The 19,429-nt window shown below is 42.2% G+C and overlaps 1 protein-coding gene across 4 annotated transcripts in view; it reads right to left on the bottom strand.

The window, feature by feature from the left end:
• Window positions 1–19,429, bottom strand: part of LOC119896365 (protein TANC2-like) — a 64,197-nt gene that overhangs the window by 5,912 nt on the left and 38,856 nt on the right. For all 4 annotated transcript variants that reach the window (XM_038709815.1, XM_038709810.1, XM_038709803.1 and 1 more), the window contains 22 exons: window positions 18,311–18,436; window positions 17,797–18,063; window positions 15,916–16,055; window positions 14,375–14,606; window positions 14,115–14,287; window positions 12,103–12,183; window positions 11,819–12,019; window positions 10,328–10,462; window positions 9,920–10,116; window positions 9,706–9,814; window positions 8,530–8,652; window positions 8,314–8,451; window positions 8,037–8,135; window positions 5,626–5,817; window positions 5,409–5,502; window positions 3,514–3,647; window positions 3,296–3,419; window positions 2,733–2,908; window positions 2,311–2,443; window positions 1,670–1,761; window positions 1,419–1,553; window positions 1,067–1,167 (listed from right to left, as the gene is read on the bottom strand). In XM_038709815.1, the coding sequence (XP_038565743.1) occupies window positions 1,067–1,167; window positions 1,419–1,553; window positions 1,670–1,761; window positions 2,311–2,443; window positions 2,733–2,908; window positions 3,296–3,419; window positions 3,514–3,647; window positions 5,409–5,502; window positions 5,626–5,817; window positions 8,037–8,135; window positions 8,314–8,451; window positions 8,530–8,652; window positions 9,706–9,814; window positions 9,920–10,116; window positions 10,328–10,462; window positions 11,819–12,019; window positions 12,103–12,183; window positions 14,115–14,287; window positions 14,375–14,606; window positions 15,916–16,055; window positions 17,797–18,063; window positions 18,311–18,436 (3,202 nt within the window). The remainder of the gene's footprint in view (window positions 1–1,066; window positions 1,168–1,418; window positions 1,554–1,669; window positions 1,762–2,310; window positions 2,444–2,732; window positions 2,909–3,295; window positions 3,420–3,513; window positions 3,648–5,408; window positions 5,503–5,625; window positions 5,818–8,036; window positions 8,136–8,313; window positions 8,452–8,529; window positions 8,653–9,705; window positions 9,815–9,919; window positions 10,117–10,327; window positions 10,463–11,818; window positions 12,020–12,102; window positions 12,184–14,114; window positions 14,288–14,374; window positions 14,607–15,915; window positions 16,056–17,796; window positions 18,064–18,310; window positions 18,437–19,429) is intronic.

Raw genomic sequence — 19,429 nt, 5'->3', positions numbered from 1 at the left:
GTTTCTAATATATTTCTCATTGAGTCAGTGTTCCATACTCAGTCTTTAGTCCCAGAGAGGTCAGTGCTTCAATGTTTTTCCTCCGTGCAAGACTTGGTGTGGAGTTTCTCTTTAGAAGTATGAGATGCACAAAAGTTACACATGCATCCGCGGTGAGTTGTTGACCCAGTGTTTTATGCTAACACTTTCACATACAATGTTGCGAGATGGCATTGCGCTAGAATTATCTCAGAGGCAACATTTCCAATACAATGAGTAATAGAAAATGGAATGAGCCGGACGTTGTGAAAGACTTAAAATGAAGTTTTAATTACAGGAACCTGTGCTGATTTGGCTTGTGTAAAGCGTCTAGCATGACTGCTTATCGTGATCTGCTTGTTATGTCTTGCCTCTGTATTTACTGCTGGCGACAAGCAAAGCGAAAAGGAAACGCCTCCCAACAGCAACACCCGGAAACTGACAACCCCTAGTCATACTAAACTACAGGGGACTTGATTTGGAAGTGTGTAGACACGCCCTAGCGCCATTAGCTCAAGAGAACAGCATGCAAAGGGAGTAAACCCACTAAAGTAAATCTGGATTTGGGACCCCACAAGCACACATTCTTCTTCTGGCAATCCAAGCCTCCTGGCTCATTTCCAGTGTCCTTGGCTTGTGGCACAAGATGGATTAGGACAGGGTAGTGAGGCTGAATCTGCACTCATCCTCGCTTTAATAAAAACATTTCTCACTTCAGTACACAATGGACAAACTACAATGGCATTAGAACACTATTATGAACAGACGTAAGGGTGGGGTGTGAAACTGTGGAGGCTACAAAGCTCCCAAACAATGACAAAAGCCCTGTACTTGTGTGGCCCACGCCTTTGACACTTCCACTAATCTTCCAGTTAACTTGTAAAAACTCTGCAGCTAAACTGGCAGACAGGACAACCATCAAAGAATGACTCTCAGCAGGACATTGATAAAAAAGACATGGCTATTAGTTTAATGCATTGTACTTTTAAAGTGATTTGGTTAGGGTTAGTTTGTTCCATTCAACTTGTCCTTATGTTGCTATGGTTACCTGCGGCTGCGCTTGGCACGGGCCCGGGCATAAAAGGCTTCGTAGGATTTAGCTTTGAGCTCTAGCGCCTTGGTGGCAAACTCCTCAGCGAGGCTAAAATCCTGCAAGCAAATAAAAAGAATTCATGATGGTGCATCAAGATGGAGAACAGGAGATTGTGACAGATGAGATTAATTTCAAAATAAAGTGAAGAGCATTCTTTCTTGGCATTAAACTAAAGCACGTCATGGGTTACAATTAAATTAGGAGTGATTTCAAGTCCATGGATTCTAAATTTGTCTCCAACGTGTACGTTTGTGTGTGTAGGGGGGGAGAGAGAGAGAGAGAGAGAGAGAGAGAGAGAGAGACTCACGTTCATCTTGCGGCGGCAGCGTGACAGGTTGAGCAGCACACACACTCTCAGCTGTCTGAACGTCTTAAGCTCGTCCCCTGGAAACTTCTGGAGAGCTGACTGATAGGAGTGAGCAGCTTCCCTCACTTTACCTTGCTACACACACACACACACACACACACACAAACACAATACTTACAATCTCAAAACAATGTGCATGTGTCTGGTTAAATATGTGTGTGATTAAGTTTGTCTGTGCTTGCGGGTGTTACCTTGTACAATCTGTCTCCCTCTTGGATCAATTTACTAAGCAGGACCATTAAGATGTCTGGTTTAGAGGTCGCCATGGCCCAGGTCGCTGGTCCTACACACACACACACACACACACACACACACACACAGAGGTTTAGGCGTGGCCATTTATGAAACACCTTAAAACAAAAGAAAAAAGTGGATTCCTTGGTTCCATACAAATCAACATGAGCCATGCTCTCATATTTTTAGGCATCTTCTACACTCACTTTCATCCAATCTTTAAAGGAATAGTTTGAAATTTTGGGAAATGTGCTTATTTTCTTTCTCTCTGAGGGTTACAGTAGCTGAGAAGATTGATATCGCTCATGTCTGTATGGTAAAAATGAAGCAACCACCAGCAGCCGGTTAGCTTAGCTTAGCATACAGATTGGAAACAGGGGGAGCCTTCCTTGGAAAACAATAATTGTCATAATGTAGATGTGCTAATATGGTAACTATATGAATCATATGGCCCTCTGGTGGCCTAGTCACTATGTTACCTTGGTTTGAATCTGTCAGGGGACCCTTCTTGCATGTCATACCCCTCTCTCACTCTCATTTCCTGTCTGTATCTCTCAGTAGGAATCATAGGAATAGCACTACTCCGTCATGTTTCTACCTATTTTGGCCCCCTTTCTGAGCAGAGCGATGACAGCTGAGGTGTTTCTGCAGCCGACCGCTCGGTCCAGAGGACGCATCCCGCTGCAATCCACATGCTCCACCGACGCACCGTGATCCACGAGGTGCTGCACCTAAGAAATGGACACAAAACAAGGGCGAGGTTTAATATCTTTCGTGGATATAAAAAGGCGTTTGATTTTTTTGATTTCTTACTTAAAAGGGACGGAGTCTTGTCACCAGCTTTCTTCACTGTTTCTATCAAGAAATACTAAGAACAGTTTGTAAAGACCCATTTAGCTTAGAGTATGGACATGACCGCATTACGTTGTCTTCCGCAGACTCTGGACAGGTAATGCAGTGACAGACGCACCATTTCAAAAATACAGAAAATACAACAGCGACTGCTTGTGTTTTACACACCACTTCTGGGTCACCGCAAAAGGCAGCCAGATCCAAAGGTGTCCGTCCACTGCGGTCAGCATGAGATGTGGCTGCGCCTCTCTCCACCAGCTCCCTGACCAATGGGAGCTTGCCTTTCAGACACGCCCAGCTCAGCGCCGTTAACCCTTCCTTGTCGGTCTGGTCGAGAGAGGCTCCTGAAAACAGGGAGAGAGGGTCAGAGATAATGCCAGGGTCAGATGTCTGAGTTAGGATTAGGTGATTACACTGTGTGAAAGAATCCATTACACAGAACTGTGTAAGCTTTAGTGCAGATTCATTCAAATGAAAACAAGTTGCACAACTTCATCTCCAGAACACGATGCTTTGTTCACTGACTAACCTGCCTTCATCAGGGTCATTTCTTATCACCAAGTCTACAAAACAACATTATCAGCATCCTTTAAAAAAAAATAAAGTTACTCTAAATGGATATAAAAATTGTAAGAGAATTTGCAATAAATAACATAAATAAAAACAAATTTGTTTTGTCATCAAGCTATTGTTGCTGTGGTTGTTAATACAGTTAATACACATGTGGTTACCATGATCCAGTAGCAGCTGGGCAGTGGTCATATGTCCCTCTGAGGCTGCCGTCATCAGAGCTGTTCGACCCTGGTGGTCGACCATGTTCACCTCCACCCCGTGATTCAATAACAACTCCACCACCTGACCGAGAGACACGGACACATCATCAGCATCTCTGGAGCAGGAATCAAAACTAAAACGTTGTCTGTGTGTGTGTTTGTGTGTTCCACCACACCTGGCAGTGGCCACGTCTCACAGCACTGAAGAGCGGAGCCACGCCCCGCCTGTTGCCTTGCTCAACAGCCGCACCCTGATCCAACAACAGCCTGCAAACAGACAGCCGGCCACTTCCTGCTGCTGCGGTCAGAGCTGACAGACAGAGAGAGTGAGACAGCTGGAAACTGGTTCTCTCAATGTAAACATGCACGTTTCAAACAAAAACATCTGTTACAATTCACGCTGGTAAAATATTTGTTGTGGCATGAAACAACACTGCACGTAAGGGATGGTGGGATTTTAACCAAACAAGAAGAAGAGTTCCATTCCCTTTCTGATTGAAAATTGACCTCTGCTCGTAAGATGTTTGGCAAGATGAAGAGTAAACGAATGTCTGGTTGAACAGGAGTGAATCTGGGATTTAGACCTGAAATGATCTGGCAGACTTTACTCTATGAACTGTTTAGAAAAGAACACATTTCGAACACATTAGAGTTTCCAGAAATAACGGCGCACATGTGGTGCATTTTATTTGAGTTGGTTGCAGTTCAAAAAAAAAACAAAGAGAACAACAATATTATGAAGAGTCGTGGAAGATGCATCTATAATATGTTGCAGTATGAAAAGTAAAAACAGATTAAAAAATAATAAAAGGCTTCGACATATAAAGCAGAGTTAGCTTCTTTCATCAATTGCAATAGTACGGTATTGTTATTATCTTGAGCTGTATCTTAATCAGGATGCATCTGAAAGTAACGTATAATCAAATTCTGTAGTCATTCTATTTTGTGATAAAGGTCAAAGTGCCCTGCTGCTTTAAAGGAACATTACTGTGTCACATGTCTGAAGTGTCGATCCCGGGCCCCGCTGGGATGAAAGACGTCTCCGCCAGTCGTTCCAGCTGACAGGCAGAAGTTCCAATGCTACTCTAAGGGGGGGGCAATCTTTATGGCTGACAGGATTTGTTGTTTCATGTGCGTTATTTAAGGAAGCTTTGCAATAAATTCCTCAGGCACTGTGGCACACTCTGGCATTTCCTTCATCTCATGTGTCCTGTGTTCATCTCATCACAGACTGTGTGTCTGTCGCTGATTTGAATTTGTGTCCAGTTGTCAGTTGGAGTTGGGAGACACTGATACCTTTTATATATATATATATATATCTCCTGTCCTCCATCTTGATATACACATACATATACACACACACAGTATGTATTACAACAAAGGAAAGAAACGCACACAAAAGGACTGAAACTGTACTTTTTTTAACATAAATATTGCTCGCTGAAACTGTGTACTTAGTTTGAATATGAATCTTGGGTCTGAGCCGGCACATTAAAAGGCACAGCTGTGTTTACAGGCTATTACCGGCTGTGCTTGTGTGTGTGTTTATGTATCTGTCGTCTGTCCTGCTCACATGCATGTGCTGTAACATATTTCCAGCAGGTTATTGCCTGAAAGGTAGGGGTGGGGCGGGGGTGGGGATCCATTTGTTGATGCATCGCGGCGCAGACAGGGACGATTCTATATCTATTCACAAAATAAAAATTTATTTTGTAATTGTTAATTGATAACGTCGGGCCGAACGCAAAAGGTGCAACTCCCCACCCCTACAGAAAGGAGTGAATTACTTTTATGGCAGGGGGCCCCACAAAAAGTGTAGCCTAGGGGCCAATGAACACTTCAATCCATCACTGCCCTTTAGTAATGTAAAGTAACTGCAGTGTGTGCACTACAAATTACAACTATTTTAATGTACATCTATGTATTAAATATTCAAAATAAATATTTGATCAGATAGATATATGAAATCAGTAGTATTAGTAGTATTCAAATATCTGCACTGGCATTGAGTAGTCGAGTAGTATTCATGCAGTATGAACATGTGTAGTTAATCGGGCACTTTTTGTAGTACCTGTCTCTCCCCACAGACTGTCAGGTGCGTTGATCTCAGGTCTCTCCTCCTCTTCCTCATCTTCCTCTGGAAGATCCAGGAGGTATGATACTATCTACATAGACACACACACAGTCAAGAGAACCACACACACAATAACAAATGTTAATGCAAAATAAACACATAAATATGTGTGTGTGTGTGTGTGTGTGTGTGTGTGTATGCGCGTGCAGTTGACCTCTGTGTGGCCCATGCTGGCTGCAGAAACCAGAGCCTGCTGCACCGCCTGGCACCTGCTCGCCGCCCTCTGGCCGCAGCAGGAAGTGCAGCTCCAGTCCACATGCTTCAGCAGGAAGCGCAGCACCTCCAGGTGGCCCCGCTGAGCCGCGTGTACCAAAACACACCGCCCTGAGCTGTCCACGTGACCCACCTGAGCACACGGGGGAGACAGAGACTTAGGAGCAGTGTCCTGTGCACCTGGAACACTGCAAAGCACGGAGGCAATGGAAAACGGTTTGGACTGTGTTTTGCAGCAGTGACACCACAACTTCAACCTCATTTCAACACACACACACACACACACACACACTAGGCATAAACATCCAATGCTTGAGCTACGCCTTCTATAATTCAATATAGTAGACCAAAAATCTGTTGAATCAGTTTGGATACTGGAAAATGATGCAGGCTAAACTTCAAGAGATTCAACGGGATGTATCTCTATTGGGTAGGATTAATTTAATAAATGATCATGATCCTCAAGGTAACCTTTATGTCACCCCTCAGCTCCTAAAAGATTAGGACAAATGTGTAGAATCATTTATGTGATCATGGAAAAAGCTTCATTTTAACCACATGACGTTATACCTTCCTAGGTTAGACAGTTTGTAGACATTGCTCATTTTCACTTGCACAACTAACACACTGAGATTTGCTCGCTCACAAGCCCCCCGCCTGGGTTAAAGTAGAAACATATTTGTTTGATCTCTTTGTAATTTGGGACACACTCAGGTCAATCTATGTTTTACTGTAATCCCAACAGTCACGTTCCAAGTAATCCCTTTTGACAACTGAAGCATCAGAATGGTATAATACTAAGACTCGAATAGCTGAGTCTGATATTCAAGGTATTCTGGGTAACTTTTGATAATCTGAAACAAAATTCAGATTGCTGAAAATATCTCCAGCTGGGGTGATGCAATATCTTGATGGTATTCGAAAAAGCACAAATTAAAAGATAATGATTTATATTGGCGCTGTCATAAGGAGGCGAGAAAAATAGTACATGTTATAAAACTGTGACAAGGTAAAAGAATTATGGGGGGGGAATAATCTATTTTATAAATTATCAATGTTTCATTTTTTTCCTAAATTGTGGTAAAGTCTACTACAGGTGTTTACTGGATACTTTCTTTTTAAATGTATTTCTTTTTGATAGATGGTTTGTTGGCAAACCTGTCTGTGTACTTCAACACAGTACTATTATTTTTTGTATTATTATGTTGGTTGGTGGGTTGGGTTTAATTGGTGTTATCTGTTTTTATAAGCTCTAAGAAACATTTATATGCTTTGCTGTAACTGATCTCTTGATATAATTTTTTTTTAAAGAAAAAAGAATGTGATTGTAGCATCTTTCACAATAATCTGATGGCATAAATTGTAGTATGTAGAAAAAAATTAGATAAGCCTAATGCAAAATCCCACAACATCCTACAGGAGATCGGTTGATACAAGGGGTTAGTGGCATCCCGCTGCCGCCTCCCACAGTGTCACTGTTCATATGACCACAGGATGGCACCAGAGTACATAGCTTTCAAATTGTGTGGCCTTAAAGAGGTCATTGTATGCTTTTTGGCTTTTTCCCTCTCCTTTATTGAGTTATATCTTTTTTGTGCATGTAACAGGTTTGCAAAGTGAAAAATCCCAAAGTCCAGCCCAAAGGGAGTTCCCATCTCCCACAGAAAGCTCTGCTCTGAACTGCCTGAAAACAGCTCGTTTGTAGTCCAGCCGCTTTCCTGTGACAACACAGGGATGAAAGCAAAATGTGTGTCATAATGCTCGCTGAGCGACTATTCCGACACTCTCTCAAAAACACCGGTGGAAAAACACTGAGCTGCAGCACAGCTCTCCTCTCCCTTCCAAACACTAGCTACTCTCCAGGCAGTCAGTGGCCATAAAGTTGTTACTGTGATGTAGAGACAGAGCTCAGTTAAAACTTTATGGATGAAAGATACTTTTGTTACAGATTAATAACTCACCACTCTGAAACTCTTGATCCAGTTCATGTTGCCAAGCTGGTAAGCAACATGTAGCCTACAGCTGAATCGAAGCTATTTACCATCTTTTCGCTGAACCGACTTTCCCTGCTTCTGATTGGCTAGTGTTCCTTAACTAGGAACTGCGCATGTGCAACTCCCAACAAAGATCATTTAGAGACAAGATGCATCACTCCATAGCTAAAACAAAGCCTCCAACACACAGGGTGAAAAGAGGAGCTGCAGCAATGTGCAGTATGACAAAAATATGGTGTTTTTTGAAAATGAAACCATGTAAACCTGTTCAGGATTTTGAACCTGAAAATGAGCATAATATGGCCTCTTTAAATCTTGAGAGCCAGAAAATCTAGCAAGCAGACATGTAGACGGCTACCTTAGCTCTGTGGTGACTCAACATAGTGACTACGTCCAGATGTCCAGCTGCAGCAGCGAATCCCAGTGCAGTTAAACCATCATTTGACTGAGCATCCACCTAGAAACACAGCACAGAAACCTCATATTTTGTCACAGTAAACTGGCACCATCTTCCAATTACAACCTAGCACAATGTTTCCATAAACTCAGAATTGAAAATATTGATATTAAATATTGAAATTAATAAAATGTTAATGACACCTCAGAAAAACTACAGGGGAAAATTTTTTTTTTACCTGAGCTCCGTGGTCAAGCAACAGTGCCACAGCATCACTGTGGCCAAGGTGAGCGTGGACACACAGCAGGGGGGCGTTGTTGAGGACATCACTACGGAAATCCACATCAGCCCCACCGATAATCAGCAACCTGCTCACCTGGACAGGTAGGGAGCCAAGTTACAGTTCACCTGTATCAGCAACTATGTGTGGACATGTGTGTGTGCAGTCTGTTACCTTGATGTTGGGGGTGTAGAGATTGCGCAGTGATGACAGAGCAGGGCTCAGGCTCTCTGTGCTGTAGGACAGCCACAGCCCCTGCAGAACTGAGGAGGAAACCCCAAGCTTCTTACTCAGACCCTGGAGATGAGAAAAGATGAGACGGGAACAAACAGTTATAATGACAACAGATAAGGGCAGATATTTACATGCACATTTTTTATAATAATAAATCAAGCAACTTGCTGGAAAACAGTAAAATTACTATTTAGAAATAAATTTGTATGTGGCTCTCACCCTCACAACTATTTTACTACACACCGATAGATGTGTTGGCCCTATCTAGCTAATGCCGGCCGCACACCAGAGGATAATTGGGAAGATTTTGGGTCCTATTGGCCCCTCCAGACAATCATGGCATTCCTAGTTGGAATTACCGGCTCAAATAATCCTGTAGTGTGATATCAAACATAAACACGTTTGATATTTATGATTTAAAAGGGAGCATTTGATCGGAAACCCGCAACAGCCATTGAGAGTGAGCTGACTGGGAAGTGTCACCAACGCGTTGTGTATTTGCCCACACTACTACAATGCATACACAAACCATGCTGATTCCCTCTTCCTAGCCATGAGTTCATCCACAGATGTATTCTCTTTTTTGGTTTTTCTGTGCAAAACATAGCACACACAAGTGCAGCTAGCTAACGGTGACTGTCTGCCACCATGTTTGTTCATGTCTGAAGATTCTGTGATCTCCCAAGTCACTCTGTTATCATTTAGTAAACGCCAAGTGTGTGATCCTGCTGAAAAACAGGTTAGATCAGATTAGAAAATTGACTAGTGTTAGTTACGCTAGCATAAAAACAAGTGACGTTAGCATGCATGAAATTCTTGCTGTTTGTATGCCACACTAGTAAAGAGCACAGACTCCCCTTCATTCAGGATATTATAATAGTAGTGTCAGTGTGTATGAAAATCCTACTGTTATGTGCAAAACCTCATATGGCTCTAACCAGATTGTTAGATGCTAACAGAACATTATGCAGCTGAGAGGGAAGTTTCCTTCTTTAGATATTAGAACATTTTCCACTCATTATTTTTGCCATACGTGGCACCATAACAACTCCTAATGTTGGTCCACCATCTAAACCCATTCATACTAAGCCACTTGAAGACTTGGTGTGAGCTAACTTTGTAGATGTGAGCCTTCAGGATGTGATGTCCCAGCTCCAGCATCTGCTGTCGGTTCAACTTTCCTTCCTGTCTGCAGAGCCAGAAGGCCAGGAGAGTGTGACCGCTCCTGGAGACAAACAGGTGGACAGAGAAACAGGCGGCACAGTCAAAACCTCTCTCTTTCTTCCTCTTGTCTTTTTCGCTCTCTCTCGCTCACTGCCTGTCAGTGTACCTGGGGTCGCAGAGGAACCTGTTGTCCTGACCCTCCTCTCTCCACATCAGCCACTCCCTGAAGGAGGCGTGGTTTAGCATCCTGCTGCCGTCACTTCGCCGCAGCAGGAAAGAGGAGAGCTGCTCCAGACGGTGTGCAAACTCCGCCCAGTGCAGTGTTCCTCCAGTCAGAGCGCCCGCATTCACCACCTCAAACAGCTGGAGGAGAGGAACAGTCACAAGTATATACAGTACACGATTTTCAAAGAAACACAAAGGTGTATAGTTTAGTGTGTTGGCATTCTAACATTGGCTAATAAGCGCCAAATGTTAAGTACAGCTGAGGCTGATGATAGAGATGGTTGAAAGGTTAAGGTTCACTCTGACATGAATGCGCACACATTCACACAGACACAGTGATGGTGTGTACCTGCTGGTCGGTCAGTGGTTGCAGTGACGCCACAGTAACGTTGAGCAGCGGCAGAACTCTCTGAAAGGACGACTGGGTGGGAAACCGCATGTTGAGCTGCAGCAGGTAGACCTCTGCTAGACTCACAGGAACCACCTACACACACACACACACACACACACACACTTTTATCATTTATAATAAAACTGACATTTCAACTGTTTCCAGGCCTTACTTCTCAAATGACAGGTCAGCTGCTTTCAGCACATACTCAACAACAACATTTTAAGCGCTTTCAGGCTCCACACGTCGACTCCCACTTTAACTAATATTTACTCTTCAACTGACATTTTAACACCCGTCACTAGTTACATACCAACTGAAACTATTTACAGTGTGCACACTTCAGTCATCTGCAGCTACCACTTCAACTGCCCGTTCAACTGCTTTAAAAGCTTAAAGTGAAACTCCCATACAAAGGCTCACATTTTTGTGACATTTCGATTCCACCATTTCAACTTTATTGATAATGAAATAAAAAAATAAATAACAGTTGCCAAGTAATTATCTACTATAACTGACTAACCTGTAACTTAAAGGTTCAGTGACTAAGACTTAGTGGCATCTAGCAGTGAGGTAGCGAATTGCAACCAGCTGTCCAGTCTACAATTAAAAGCATGAGAACGTTTTTTGCAGCAATGCTTTATTTGGAGTTGAATTGAGAGCTTTTACCTTGAAATATTCTGAACGACATTAAAAGAGTCTGTAGCCTGCTCGACACACCTCTGAAAGAGCCGTAAGAAAACATGATTCCCTTAAATGTCCTCTGCCTGGAGATACTGGGGAAATGCAAAAGCGTCCGTAGGTTGATGGATGCAGATCAAACACCGGAACACTGCAGCACATGCTGTCATGTGAGCCTGAGAAACGGGCGCTTCATAATCAATTTGTTGAAGATGAAAAAAAATTTCACCTGATTTGGATCGGACACACAACCTTCTAGGTAAGAGTCCTGCGCTTTACTGACTGAGCTAACGGAACACTCTATCTATTGGTTTAATATAATATGGTCTTATATTCTGACCCACCATCTGATGGCTAAAACAAATTGCTCCAATACAAAGCTTATTTGCAGACCCCTGCTGTATGTATGTACTTCTTCTTCGAACGAACGTATTCAACGTATTGATGAGCATCTACACTGCCAGAATTCTAGGCAGAAGAACGTAGTAACAAAACGCACTCTGTAGCGCTATTTGTCCATTTTGAGTTACTGTAGAAACATGGCGACGTCCATGGAAGGGGGACCCGAGGTTATGTAGATATAAATGGCTCATTCTAAGGTAATAAAACCTTAACGGTTCATTATGTAATGTCTTTACACACCACTGAAAACATAGTTATGGATCTTATATTGCATTTCTGTCAATAGATCCTCTGAAATATTACACACTGAACATTTCATTTTCCTACCTTCGTTCATTTCACCTGCACTTCACACCCTTTCCTCACCTTGAAGCTGGAGCTCTTTAGGACAAGGTATCCTCCCTCTATCAGGTCCAGGGTCAGTTTCAGGTAGAGGTACGAGCCCTTGCTCAGGCTCTTCAGGTGGCCTATCAGCTTGGCCAGTGCCGTGTTGTCAAGGCGACCATTGCTCAGTGACACGTTGCTCTGGATCTCAGCACTGCTGTGGATTCGCTGCATCAGGTAACCCTGAGAGAATAAAAGACAGATGGATGCACAGACAGACAGATAGAGAGACAGACAGACAAACAGGCAGACTGTGTGCATGGTACCTGCAGGTCCTGGTCTATGGCACTGTTCTCTTCCATCCTGTCCAGAGAGATACGGTGAAAAGGTAGAGAACCAGTGATGTCCTGAGTGATAAAAAGATATTGAAAGTTCAAAATAAGTTTTGTTTGTCAGCAATAACAGTTATTCTCACTGTGGTCTAGCAGCAAAGTTGGTAAATTTGCCATGGACAGCAGGAAGGATGCCCTTCTTACCGCTGAGTAGATGAACACACCCTTTGTTGTTCTTTTGCTACACCTGTAACTTTCCATACTCACCTAGCACTGTATGTAATTTACAATGATAATGGGGACAGATTTATGACTCAAAAGTTTTTTAAACAATAGGTCCTTGATTCCAGACAGAGAAAGTAGCTTTATAGCTAGCGGACAATGATTTTGCTGGCTGAAATGGCAACTCTCACTGGCATATTTTATCAGCTGTAGCTAGCTAACTGACTAACTAATTAAGTAGTTAGTAACCCAACCCTGCTGGCTGTTTAGCTTACATATTTTGTAAATGTACACTTGCTACGACAGAAAGACCTTTAGGTTAAGGATTAACTGATGTGTTTGGCAATGCTATCTTGTTGGCTGTAGACTTTTCCAAAATCAACTATAGAATGGGACAGCGCCGCTAAGGTTAGCTTAAACCCTGATAGCGCCTAGGATGACCTTCCACACAGTGGGAACATACTGCACAGTGGATCTGGTGGTCTTGAACAGGGTTGTTAAACATAACCTGTACCATTTTAGTATTGTAGGTAGCAAGCTAGTTAGCATGCTAAATGTTGCAGCTTATGCTAAATTCAGAGTGTAATGCATTCCTTACACTTTTGCTCTTTCTGTCATGTTTAAGTTGTGGAAAACTCAAAAAAACAAAAACAAAAAAATAAGCACAATACCCTTTCAAACTGTGACACCAAGTATCGCTCTTATTACAGCCATGTGCACATTACTATAGCATGTGGAGAAGTACAAAGCTCGACAGGGAAATTGATTTGAAACTGTAAAAACCTGACTGACTTCTTCATTTTTTGATGTGAATTGTTAGAATGAATACAAACACAACCATCTGATATCACAGTCTAAGTTTTATTGTGTTAAGTGTGTTTTTTGCTGAAGAAAGCAACCAAGGCATTAACGCCAGGAATCCACTGACTCCGGCTACAGCACGTTATGGCTGCGACCCGGTTTTGATGTGTCCATAGCCCGGCGTCAAAGTCCACTGGAAGAGTCTCAGGAGCGTTTCAGCAGCGGAGCGTGCAGCCTGCCTGTTATTAATTTGTCATTTTTTTGCTTCTACTACCTTCTTCAGAGCTCTATGTGACCCTGTTTGGTCAACTTCAGGCAGCATTTCTCACAGGGAGCATTTCAGAATCAGAGCGTTTTGCCTGCCTGATTTTGCTGATAAGTTTAGATTTAGTTGATTTGGTAATCAGGGTTTGTTTTTTATGATTCTACTGTGATTAAGTAGGCTACTTAGTTAAATGATGTCTTTTTGTGTCTGTTTTAACCGTCTTTATTGTTGTTTTACCATTGGAGCACAGGGTGTTTTATTTTGAAAATTGACCGGATTCTCTATGCCGTTCTGTGTCTGACTTCCTGTCTGGTTCATCTGCTCTGTGCTGCTTGACGTGGCATGCATCACAAACAGACCTGCTACCTATTCTCTGCGGAGCGGAGAGCCGCTCCTGGGAAGTTTTTAGACAGTTCTGGGACACACTGCGGCTGCGTCTGGTGGAAGCATTGATTATAATGGCCGCGAATAGCTCCGGCAACCGTGGCACAGCAGTTACGCACTGTAGCCGGAGTGAGTGTATTTTAGGAGTGAGTCATAAAAAGTTACTTAGGGACTTTGGATGCTGCTTGGTTGAACATCAAAGCTTAAATTGTATAAAAATGCCAAGCTTTGGTAGCTTTAATGCATGCATAATTTCCCACAACATCCATCAGCTGAATAAAAAAGTTCAAGTGCTTGTGCTTGTGTGTGTGTGTGTGTGTGTAGTTGTGTATACCTGCTGATTGGTCCTGACAGTGGTAATGACCTTCAACCAGGAAGGAAATTTCTGGATGTTTCGGGACAGGAAGGAAGTCAGTGTGTCACCGTAGTCCGGCCGGTGAAACTCTGCCTCGTTCAGCCCATCAATCAGCATAATAAGCCCCGCCCCCTCAACGTGCAACTTCCTCTCTGGAAAATATAGACCAGAATAGATTAAGTACTGTCCGTGGTTTATCAGAATAGAAGCTAGCAGAACACAGCAGAATCTGAATGTACCTCTGTAGAGAGCGTCCAGTGGTTCTAGTATTCCTCTCTGGAGGGCAGTGCTTGGATCCTGTATGCAGGAGCGCAGGCTAAGCGTACTTTGCAGCTGTGGCGATCGGTGCAGCAGCTCCCGATAGGCCGACAGCTGAGGGGCGTCACTTAGCATCGCCGCCATGTTGTGGACGAACTCCGGAACCAGGCAGGTCTGACAGTTATCAGCTTGACAGAAATGATAAGAGACTACCTGAAAAGACAGATGGAAGACATGAAGCATGACTTGTGGATTTCTTTTCTATCCTTTTAAGTTTCAGCTGGAGAGAAAATGTGTGATAAAATGTGTTTGTCTAGACATTACAAATCAGTAAAATAACATTCTGTGTCATATCCATTTTAACCACCACCAGGTTGCAAGCAGCAGCACACTCAGGTTAAATATGCTAACTACCGGCATACTGGCTTCATGAAAAACTGTGAAATAATTATATTTTAATATGTTAAATAATTTCATAGATGATGATTAACGGAATGGTTTATCCTTTTGGAATAAAGGCTCATTCACTTTCTTACTGACTGATTGATATCACTCTAATTTCTGTGTAGTAAATATCCAGCTGGAGCCAGCAGAGGTGTTTTGTTACGTTTGGACAGAGCCAGGGTAGCGGTTTCCCTCGTCTCCAGTCTTTATGCTAAGCTAAGCTAAGCAAGAGACGTGATAGAGGAGACATGCCACTTTAAGAATCCTCAATATAACTCTATGGGGAGAGCCCGTAACGCCAAAGATGGCGGTTATGCTGCCCCTCCCGCTAGAAACCCAATCGTCTTCCTTTAACAGCCGAGGCGAGAAACATATTTCAGCCAATCGTGTTATTCCACTGACGTAATGGGTCGGGAAAAATGCTTTTTAAACAATATTTTGAGGTAGAGTTATCGAACTTTTTCAGCGATTTTCTTCAGATTTCATTGCAGATTCCACTCATGTAGTTTTTATGTCCAGGTGACCAGTGAAAGTGCTCTTTCCCCATTAATTCAGATAGGAGCCTGGTCTTGTTAGTCCAAAATAGCTGCCCGGAGGCGTTGCCAAGAAGACAGCCGAGTGGCAGGACTTTGCCATCTCCTAGCTGTAGGTACAAATTTTTCTATTCTGCTAAGTGGCATCAATATTCTATTCTAACTCTCTGCAAGAAAGTGAATAATTTTACTTCAGTAAGTTTTAGTAGTATCAAGTATCAAGCGTAAAAGTACTAGCTGCGGGATGTTATTGTTGGGCAGTTTAATCTTAATCTGAAAACAGCATCTTTTTATAAATTAATTTTATGTTTTGTGTGTACAATCTTAACATACAGATAAATGTAGTGGAGTAGAAAGTCTTTTCCCACTGAAAGATCCAGCATCAAGTAGCATAAAATGATGAAAATAATGAAGATAAATACAAATACTTAAAAACTGTATTCAAGTACAGTACTTAAGTTAATGTACTTAGTTACTTTCAACAACTGCTTTCTAGTATCTACTGTGTGGTACCTTAGACATAAATGAAATAAAATGGGGATTACTTGTCCTGCAAGCCTCCTCAGCGCCTCCTCCTGTCTCCTCCTCATCTCTGGAGTCCCTGGACAGCTTCCTCCTCCTCCTTCATCTCCTCCTCCTCCTCCTCTTCCCAAGGAATCATGGGAGAATGAAACAGCCTCTACATCTGGAGTGAAGGTCCGGAGAAGAATATCAGAATAGTTTTACATTTTAAATCTAATGTATTTTTTCTCTGTGGCTCCTGCCTTCTTTACTCTTAACTGCATGTCTACTATTGTATTTCTTTCCACTCCATGATTTAATGGGTTTCTCTGGTGGCTGGCTTGGCTGTAAAGTCTGGTCACTGGTTGGGAGTCTAGCTGATTTTATTATGTTCTGCATGATGACTCAGCTGTCTCTTACAGAACAAATAAGGCTGTCTTTATGGATGGAATAACTCACTGGGGATCCTTTGGCAAGCATGTGATATGGGCTCCTGCCAAAAAATTACTATGTCCCCTTCAAGCATCTACCAAGTGCAGCGTGAGTATACTCACAATAAAGCATTTGTAAAATGACATTGGACCTTTTTATTTTTCTGGAACTGAGACTCCTTTTTGTTTCTGGACTTACATTTAAATGCATGAGAACATGGAGATTTGCCTACATGTCATTTTTCTGGGCGTCTTTGACATAAACTTTCCAAATCCATGAGAAAGGATGGGTCCAGTCACCATGATGCTACTATCTGTATCCATGTGTATTTATGTCATAAAACACCTGTATCTGGATTTCTAATGTGTTAAATTATTTTCCAAAAAAAAAAAGAAAATGGCCCATAACAACTCACTGGGCCATGTTGCATAAGCAAGCATCAAATTATCATGTGCATGCAATATGAGGAGGTCTGGAGAAAAACAAAGTTGAAATATGAAAAAAAAGGAGAAAGCTATTCACAAAAATCTGAAAAGCTCTCATGGTTGTTTTGCACACACAAAATGCAAAATAGAGACAGTCCCTAGCTTCATATTGTCATTTTCCCTTTACTGTCAAGTCCCATAATGTCCCAGCTTCATTATCTGCAGAAGCAGAACAGTCAAGTCAAGCTTTATTCTAAAAGGCCTGGCAAATGTGGTGACGTGTGGTGAAGGTGAAGCCCGCTAAATGTAATACTATCTACACCTTTGTGTATCTATACTCAGCGGCAAGTCTGTATCATTGGAAGTCAAGCTGTTGGCTTCTAACAGTTCCTGTACAGACAACAAGCAGCTGGATTACTGTTGATACTTAGAATATGATGGTTATTTGAATAGGTCTGAAGTTACAAAGAGTACTTTTTAAAATGATTCTTTAACTGTAAAGTGTAGGTTCCATGGATCATTGCAAGATGTGTAAGCCGACTCTGACGAGAAGTGGTGTGATGTCTGTGTCAGAACTGTGTCAACAGTTGGCAGATCAATGGGGGGAAGCGTTAAAAGTCGGATGCTGTTTGTATCTGTTCAGAGCCCATTGTCTGTTAATCTCTGAATAATGTATTCCTATTTGTTTACTTCCCCTAAAATCAATATTATTGTTATATTTTTTTGAGATTGTTCTCTCAGCAAGATGCAGACCAGATGAACTTCAGTGCGTCCATCAAAATTAAAACACGTCGCACAACTTTCCTCCTGCACACTACGCTTCATTCGCCCATTTCAGTGTTTCAGCCCTCATCAGGGAGGTCTGAAGCTTAAACTTAAAGCAAATTTCGTAGGAATATATATATATATATATATAAGTACAGAAGTTAAAGGTCGGTTTTTAAGTGTTGTGCATATTGACACTGACATTAGTTAAGAGTTATCTAGAAATGTTGAATCTGAGTATACAGGCATTTAAAAAATGGGTTGAATGAAAGCATTCAGAAGTTGTTGCTTTGTATTGCTTACGTTTAGGCATGGACTGGTCGTCGGCAGTGCTTGGCCACATGCGGTTTCCATGACAACTGAGCGCCACCAGGCGGGCGATGATGGCCGTTTTACCAAAGCCCATATTGCCAATGATTACCACACCCTGACTGGTTGTTGGGTCGGCACTACGAAGACAAGCGTCCACTTCCTGGAAGAGCCACTCCCTGCCGATGAACAGCCAATCAGACACGAGGCCGGCAACCTCAAAGGGGAGGGGCTTCAGGTTGATAGTGGGAGTGAAACAAACTGCAGGAGAAGAGGGGAGGATAGGAGCAATGCTGCTTGAAAAATAGTTGACTGTATGTTTGTTTGAAAGCACGTGCATGTAGGGCTGGGCAATAAAATAATAAATAATAAGAAATAAGAAATAATTATTTGACATTTATTGTGATATATTTATTGTGATATTTATCGATTTTGAATCAAAAAATTTTATCGTGATAACAGTTTTAGCCATTTCGCTCAGCCCTACGCCTGTGTTGGATGTGTTTACCTCTGTGGTCCTGTTGACTACGACTCGCAGAATTCTGTCTGGGCATTCTGAGGGACGCCCTTGAAGGGGTGTGTCTCTGCTGCTCATCCAGATATGCTAGATCTTCAAGGTGGGCAGAACTAGTAGCTAGAGAGTGAGAGAGAATGATGAAGAAACCTCATTCTGCATCATAGGACAACAACAATGGCCCCCATTGTTTTCATCAAAATTCATCAAAATCAGGCTCATGCATACTGTAGAATTTACAGCCATTGGCTATGCCAAACTGAATACAAATGATTTCTAAATTATCAAAACATTTTGCTATGAAGGTGTTTGTGTACGGATAAAAGATACAGCATATTAACTAGAGCACTTTAGAGGTGTTGGTATGTGTATTTATTTTCAAAGAGCCAGGCTAGCTGCTTTTACCTGTTTGCAGTCTTTATGCAAAGCCAGGCTAAACCATAGACTGTATATAAAAATGCCCAGAATTCAGCTCTGTACTAGTAACACAGCTAAGAAACAGTTAACCATTTTGACAAATACGCTTTTTAGCTTTCATGGTGAGAGTAACATGAGAAGATCGATACCACTCTCATGTCTACGCGGTAAATATGAAGCCACAGCCAGGAGATGGTTAGCTTAGCTTAGCACAAATACTGGAAACCAGGGTGAAAAGCTTGCCTGCTTCTGCCAAAAGGTAACAAAATCTGTAGCAATTTTAGTTAACTCATCAACATGTTATATTTAGTTAGCTTAATCTCAACAAAAAACAAAATGTAAAAACAACAAGTATTGGTTTTACAGGTGTTTGTGTGTCGGACTATTTTCCGGCCTTGAGTAGTGACTTCCTGGATTCTCCGCTAGTTGCCTGGCAACATCATTGTGTCGAAAAATGTCCCTGAATTGACCCTTCACTAAGCCACGCCCCCCCTTAGCTACTGTTGCTAAGTTCAATGAACTCTCAGACCTGTCGGACTTTTAGCACAGTCTATTACTGCATTCCTTGGAGAAATATTGTCTAATTTTTGGAAAAAAGCGATCTCAGAAAGCAGCAAGTTTTGCAGTTGCACTGTGCATTTGAAGGTTGTATTCAGGCTGTCAAACTGACTCAAACTGAGGTGAAAAAATAATGAT

This window comes from Micropterus salmoides, unplaced genomic scaffold (assembly GCF_014851395.1).
Source record: "Micropterus salmoides isolate LMB-PRFRI ecotype aquatic unplaced genomic scaffold, ASM1485139v1 Ms_hic_scaffold_10, whole genome shotgun sequence".
NCBI classification, from domain to species: Eukaryota; Metazoa; Chordata; class Actinopteri; order Centrarchiformes; family Centrarchidae; genus Micropterus; species Micropterus salmoides.
Note: the sequence above shows the minus strand (reverse complement) of the source record. Positions and strands in the feature narration are given on the sequence as shown.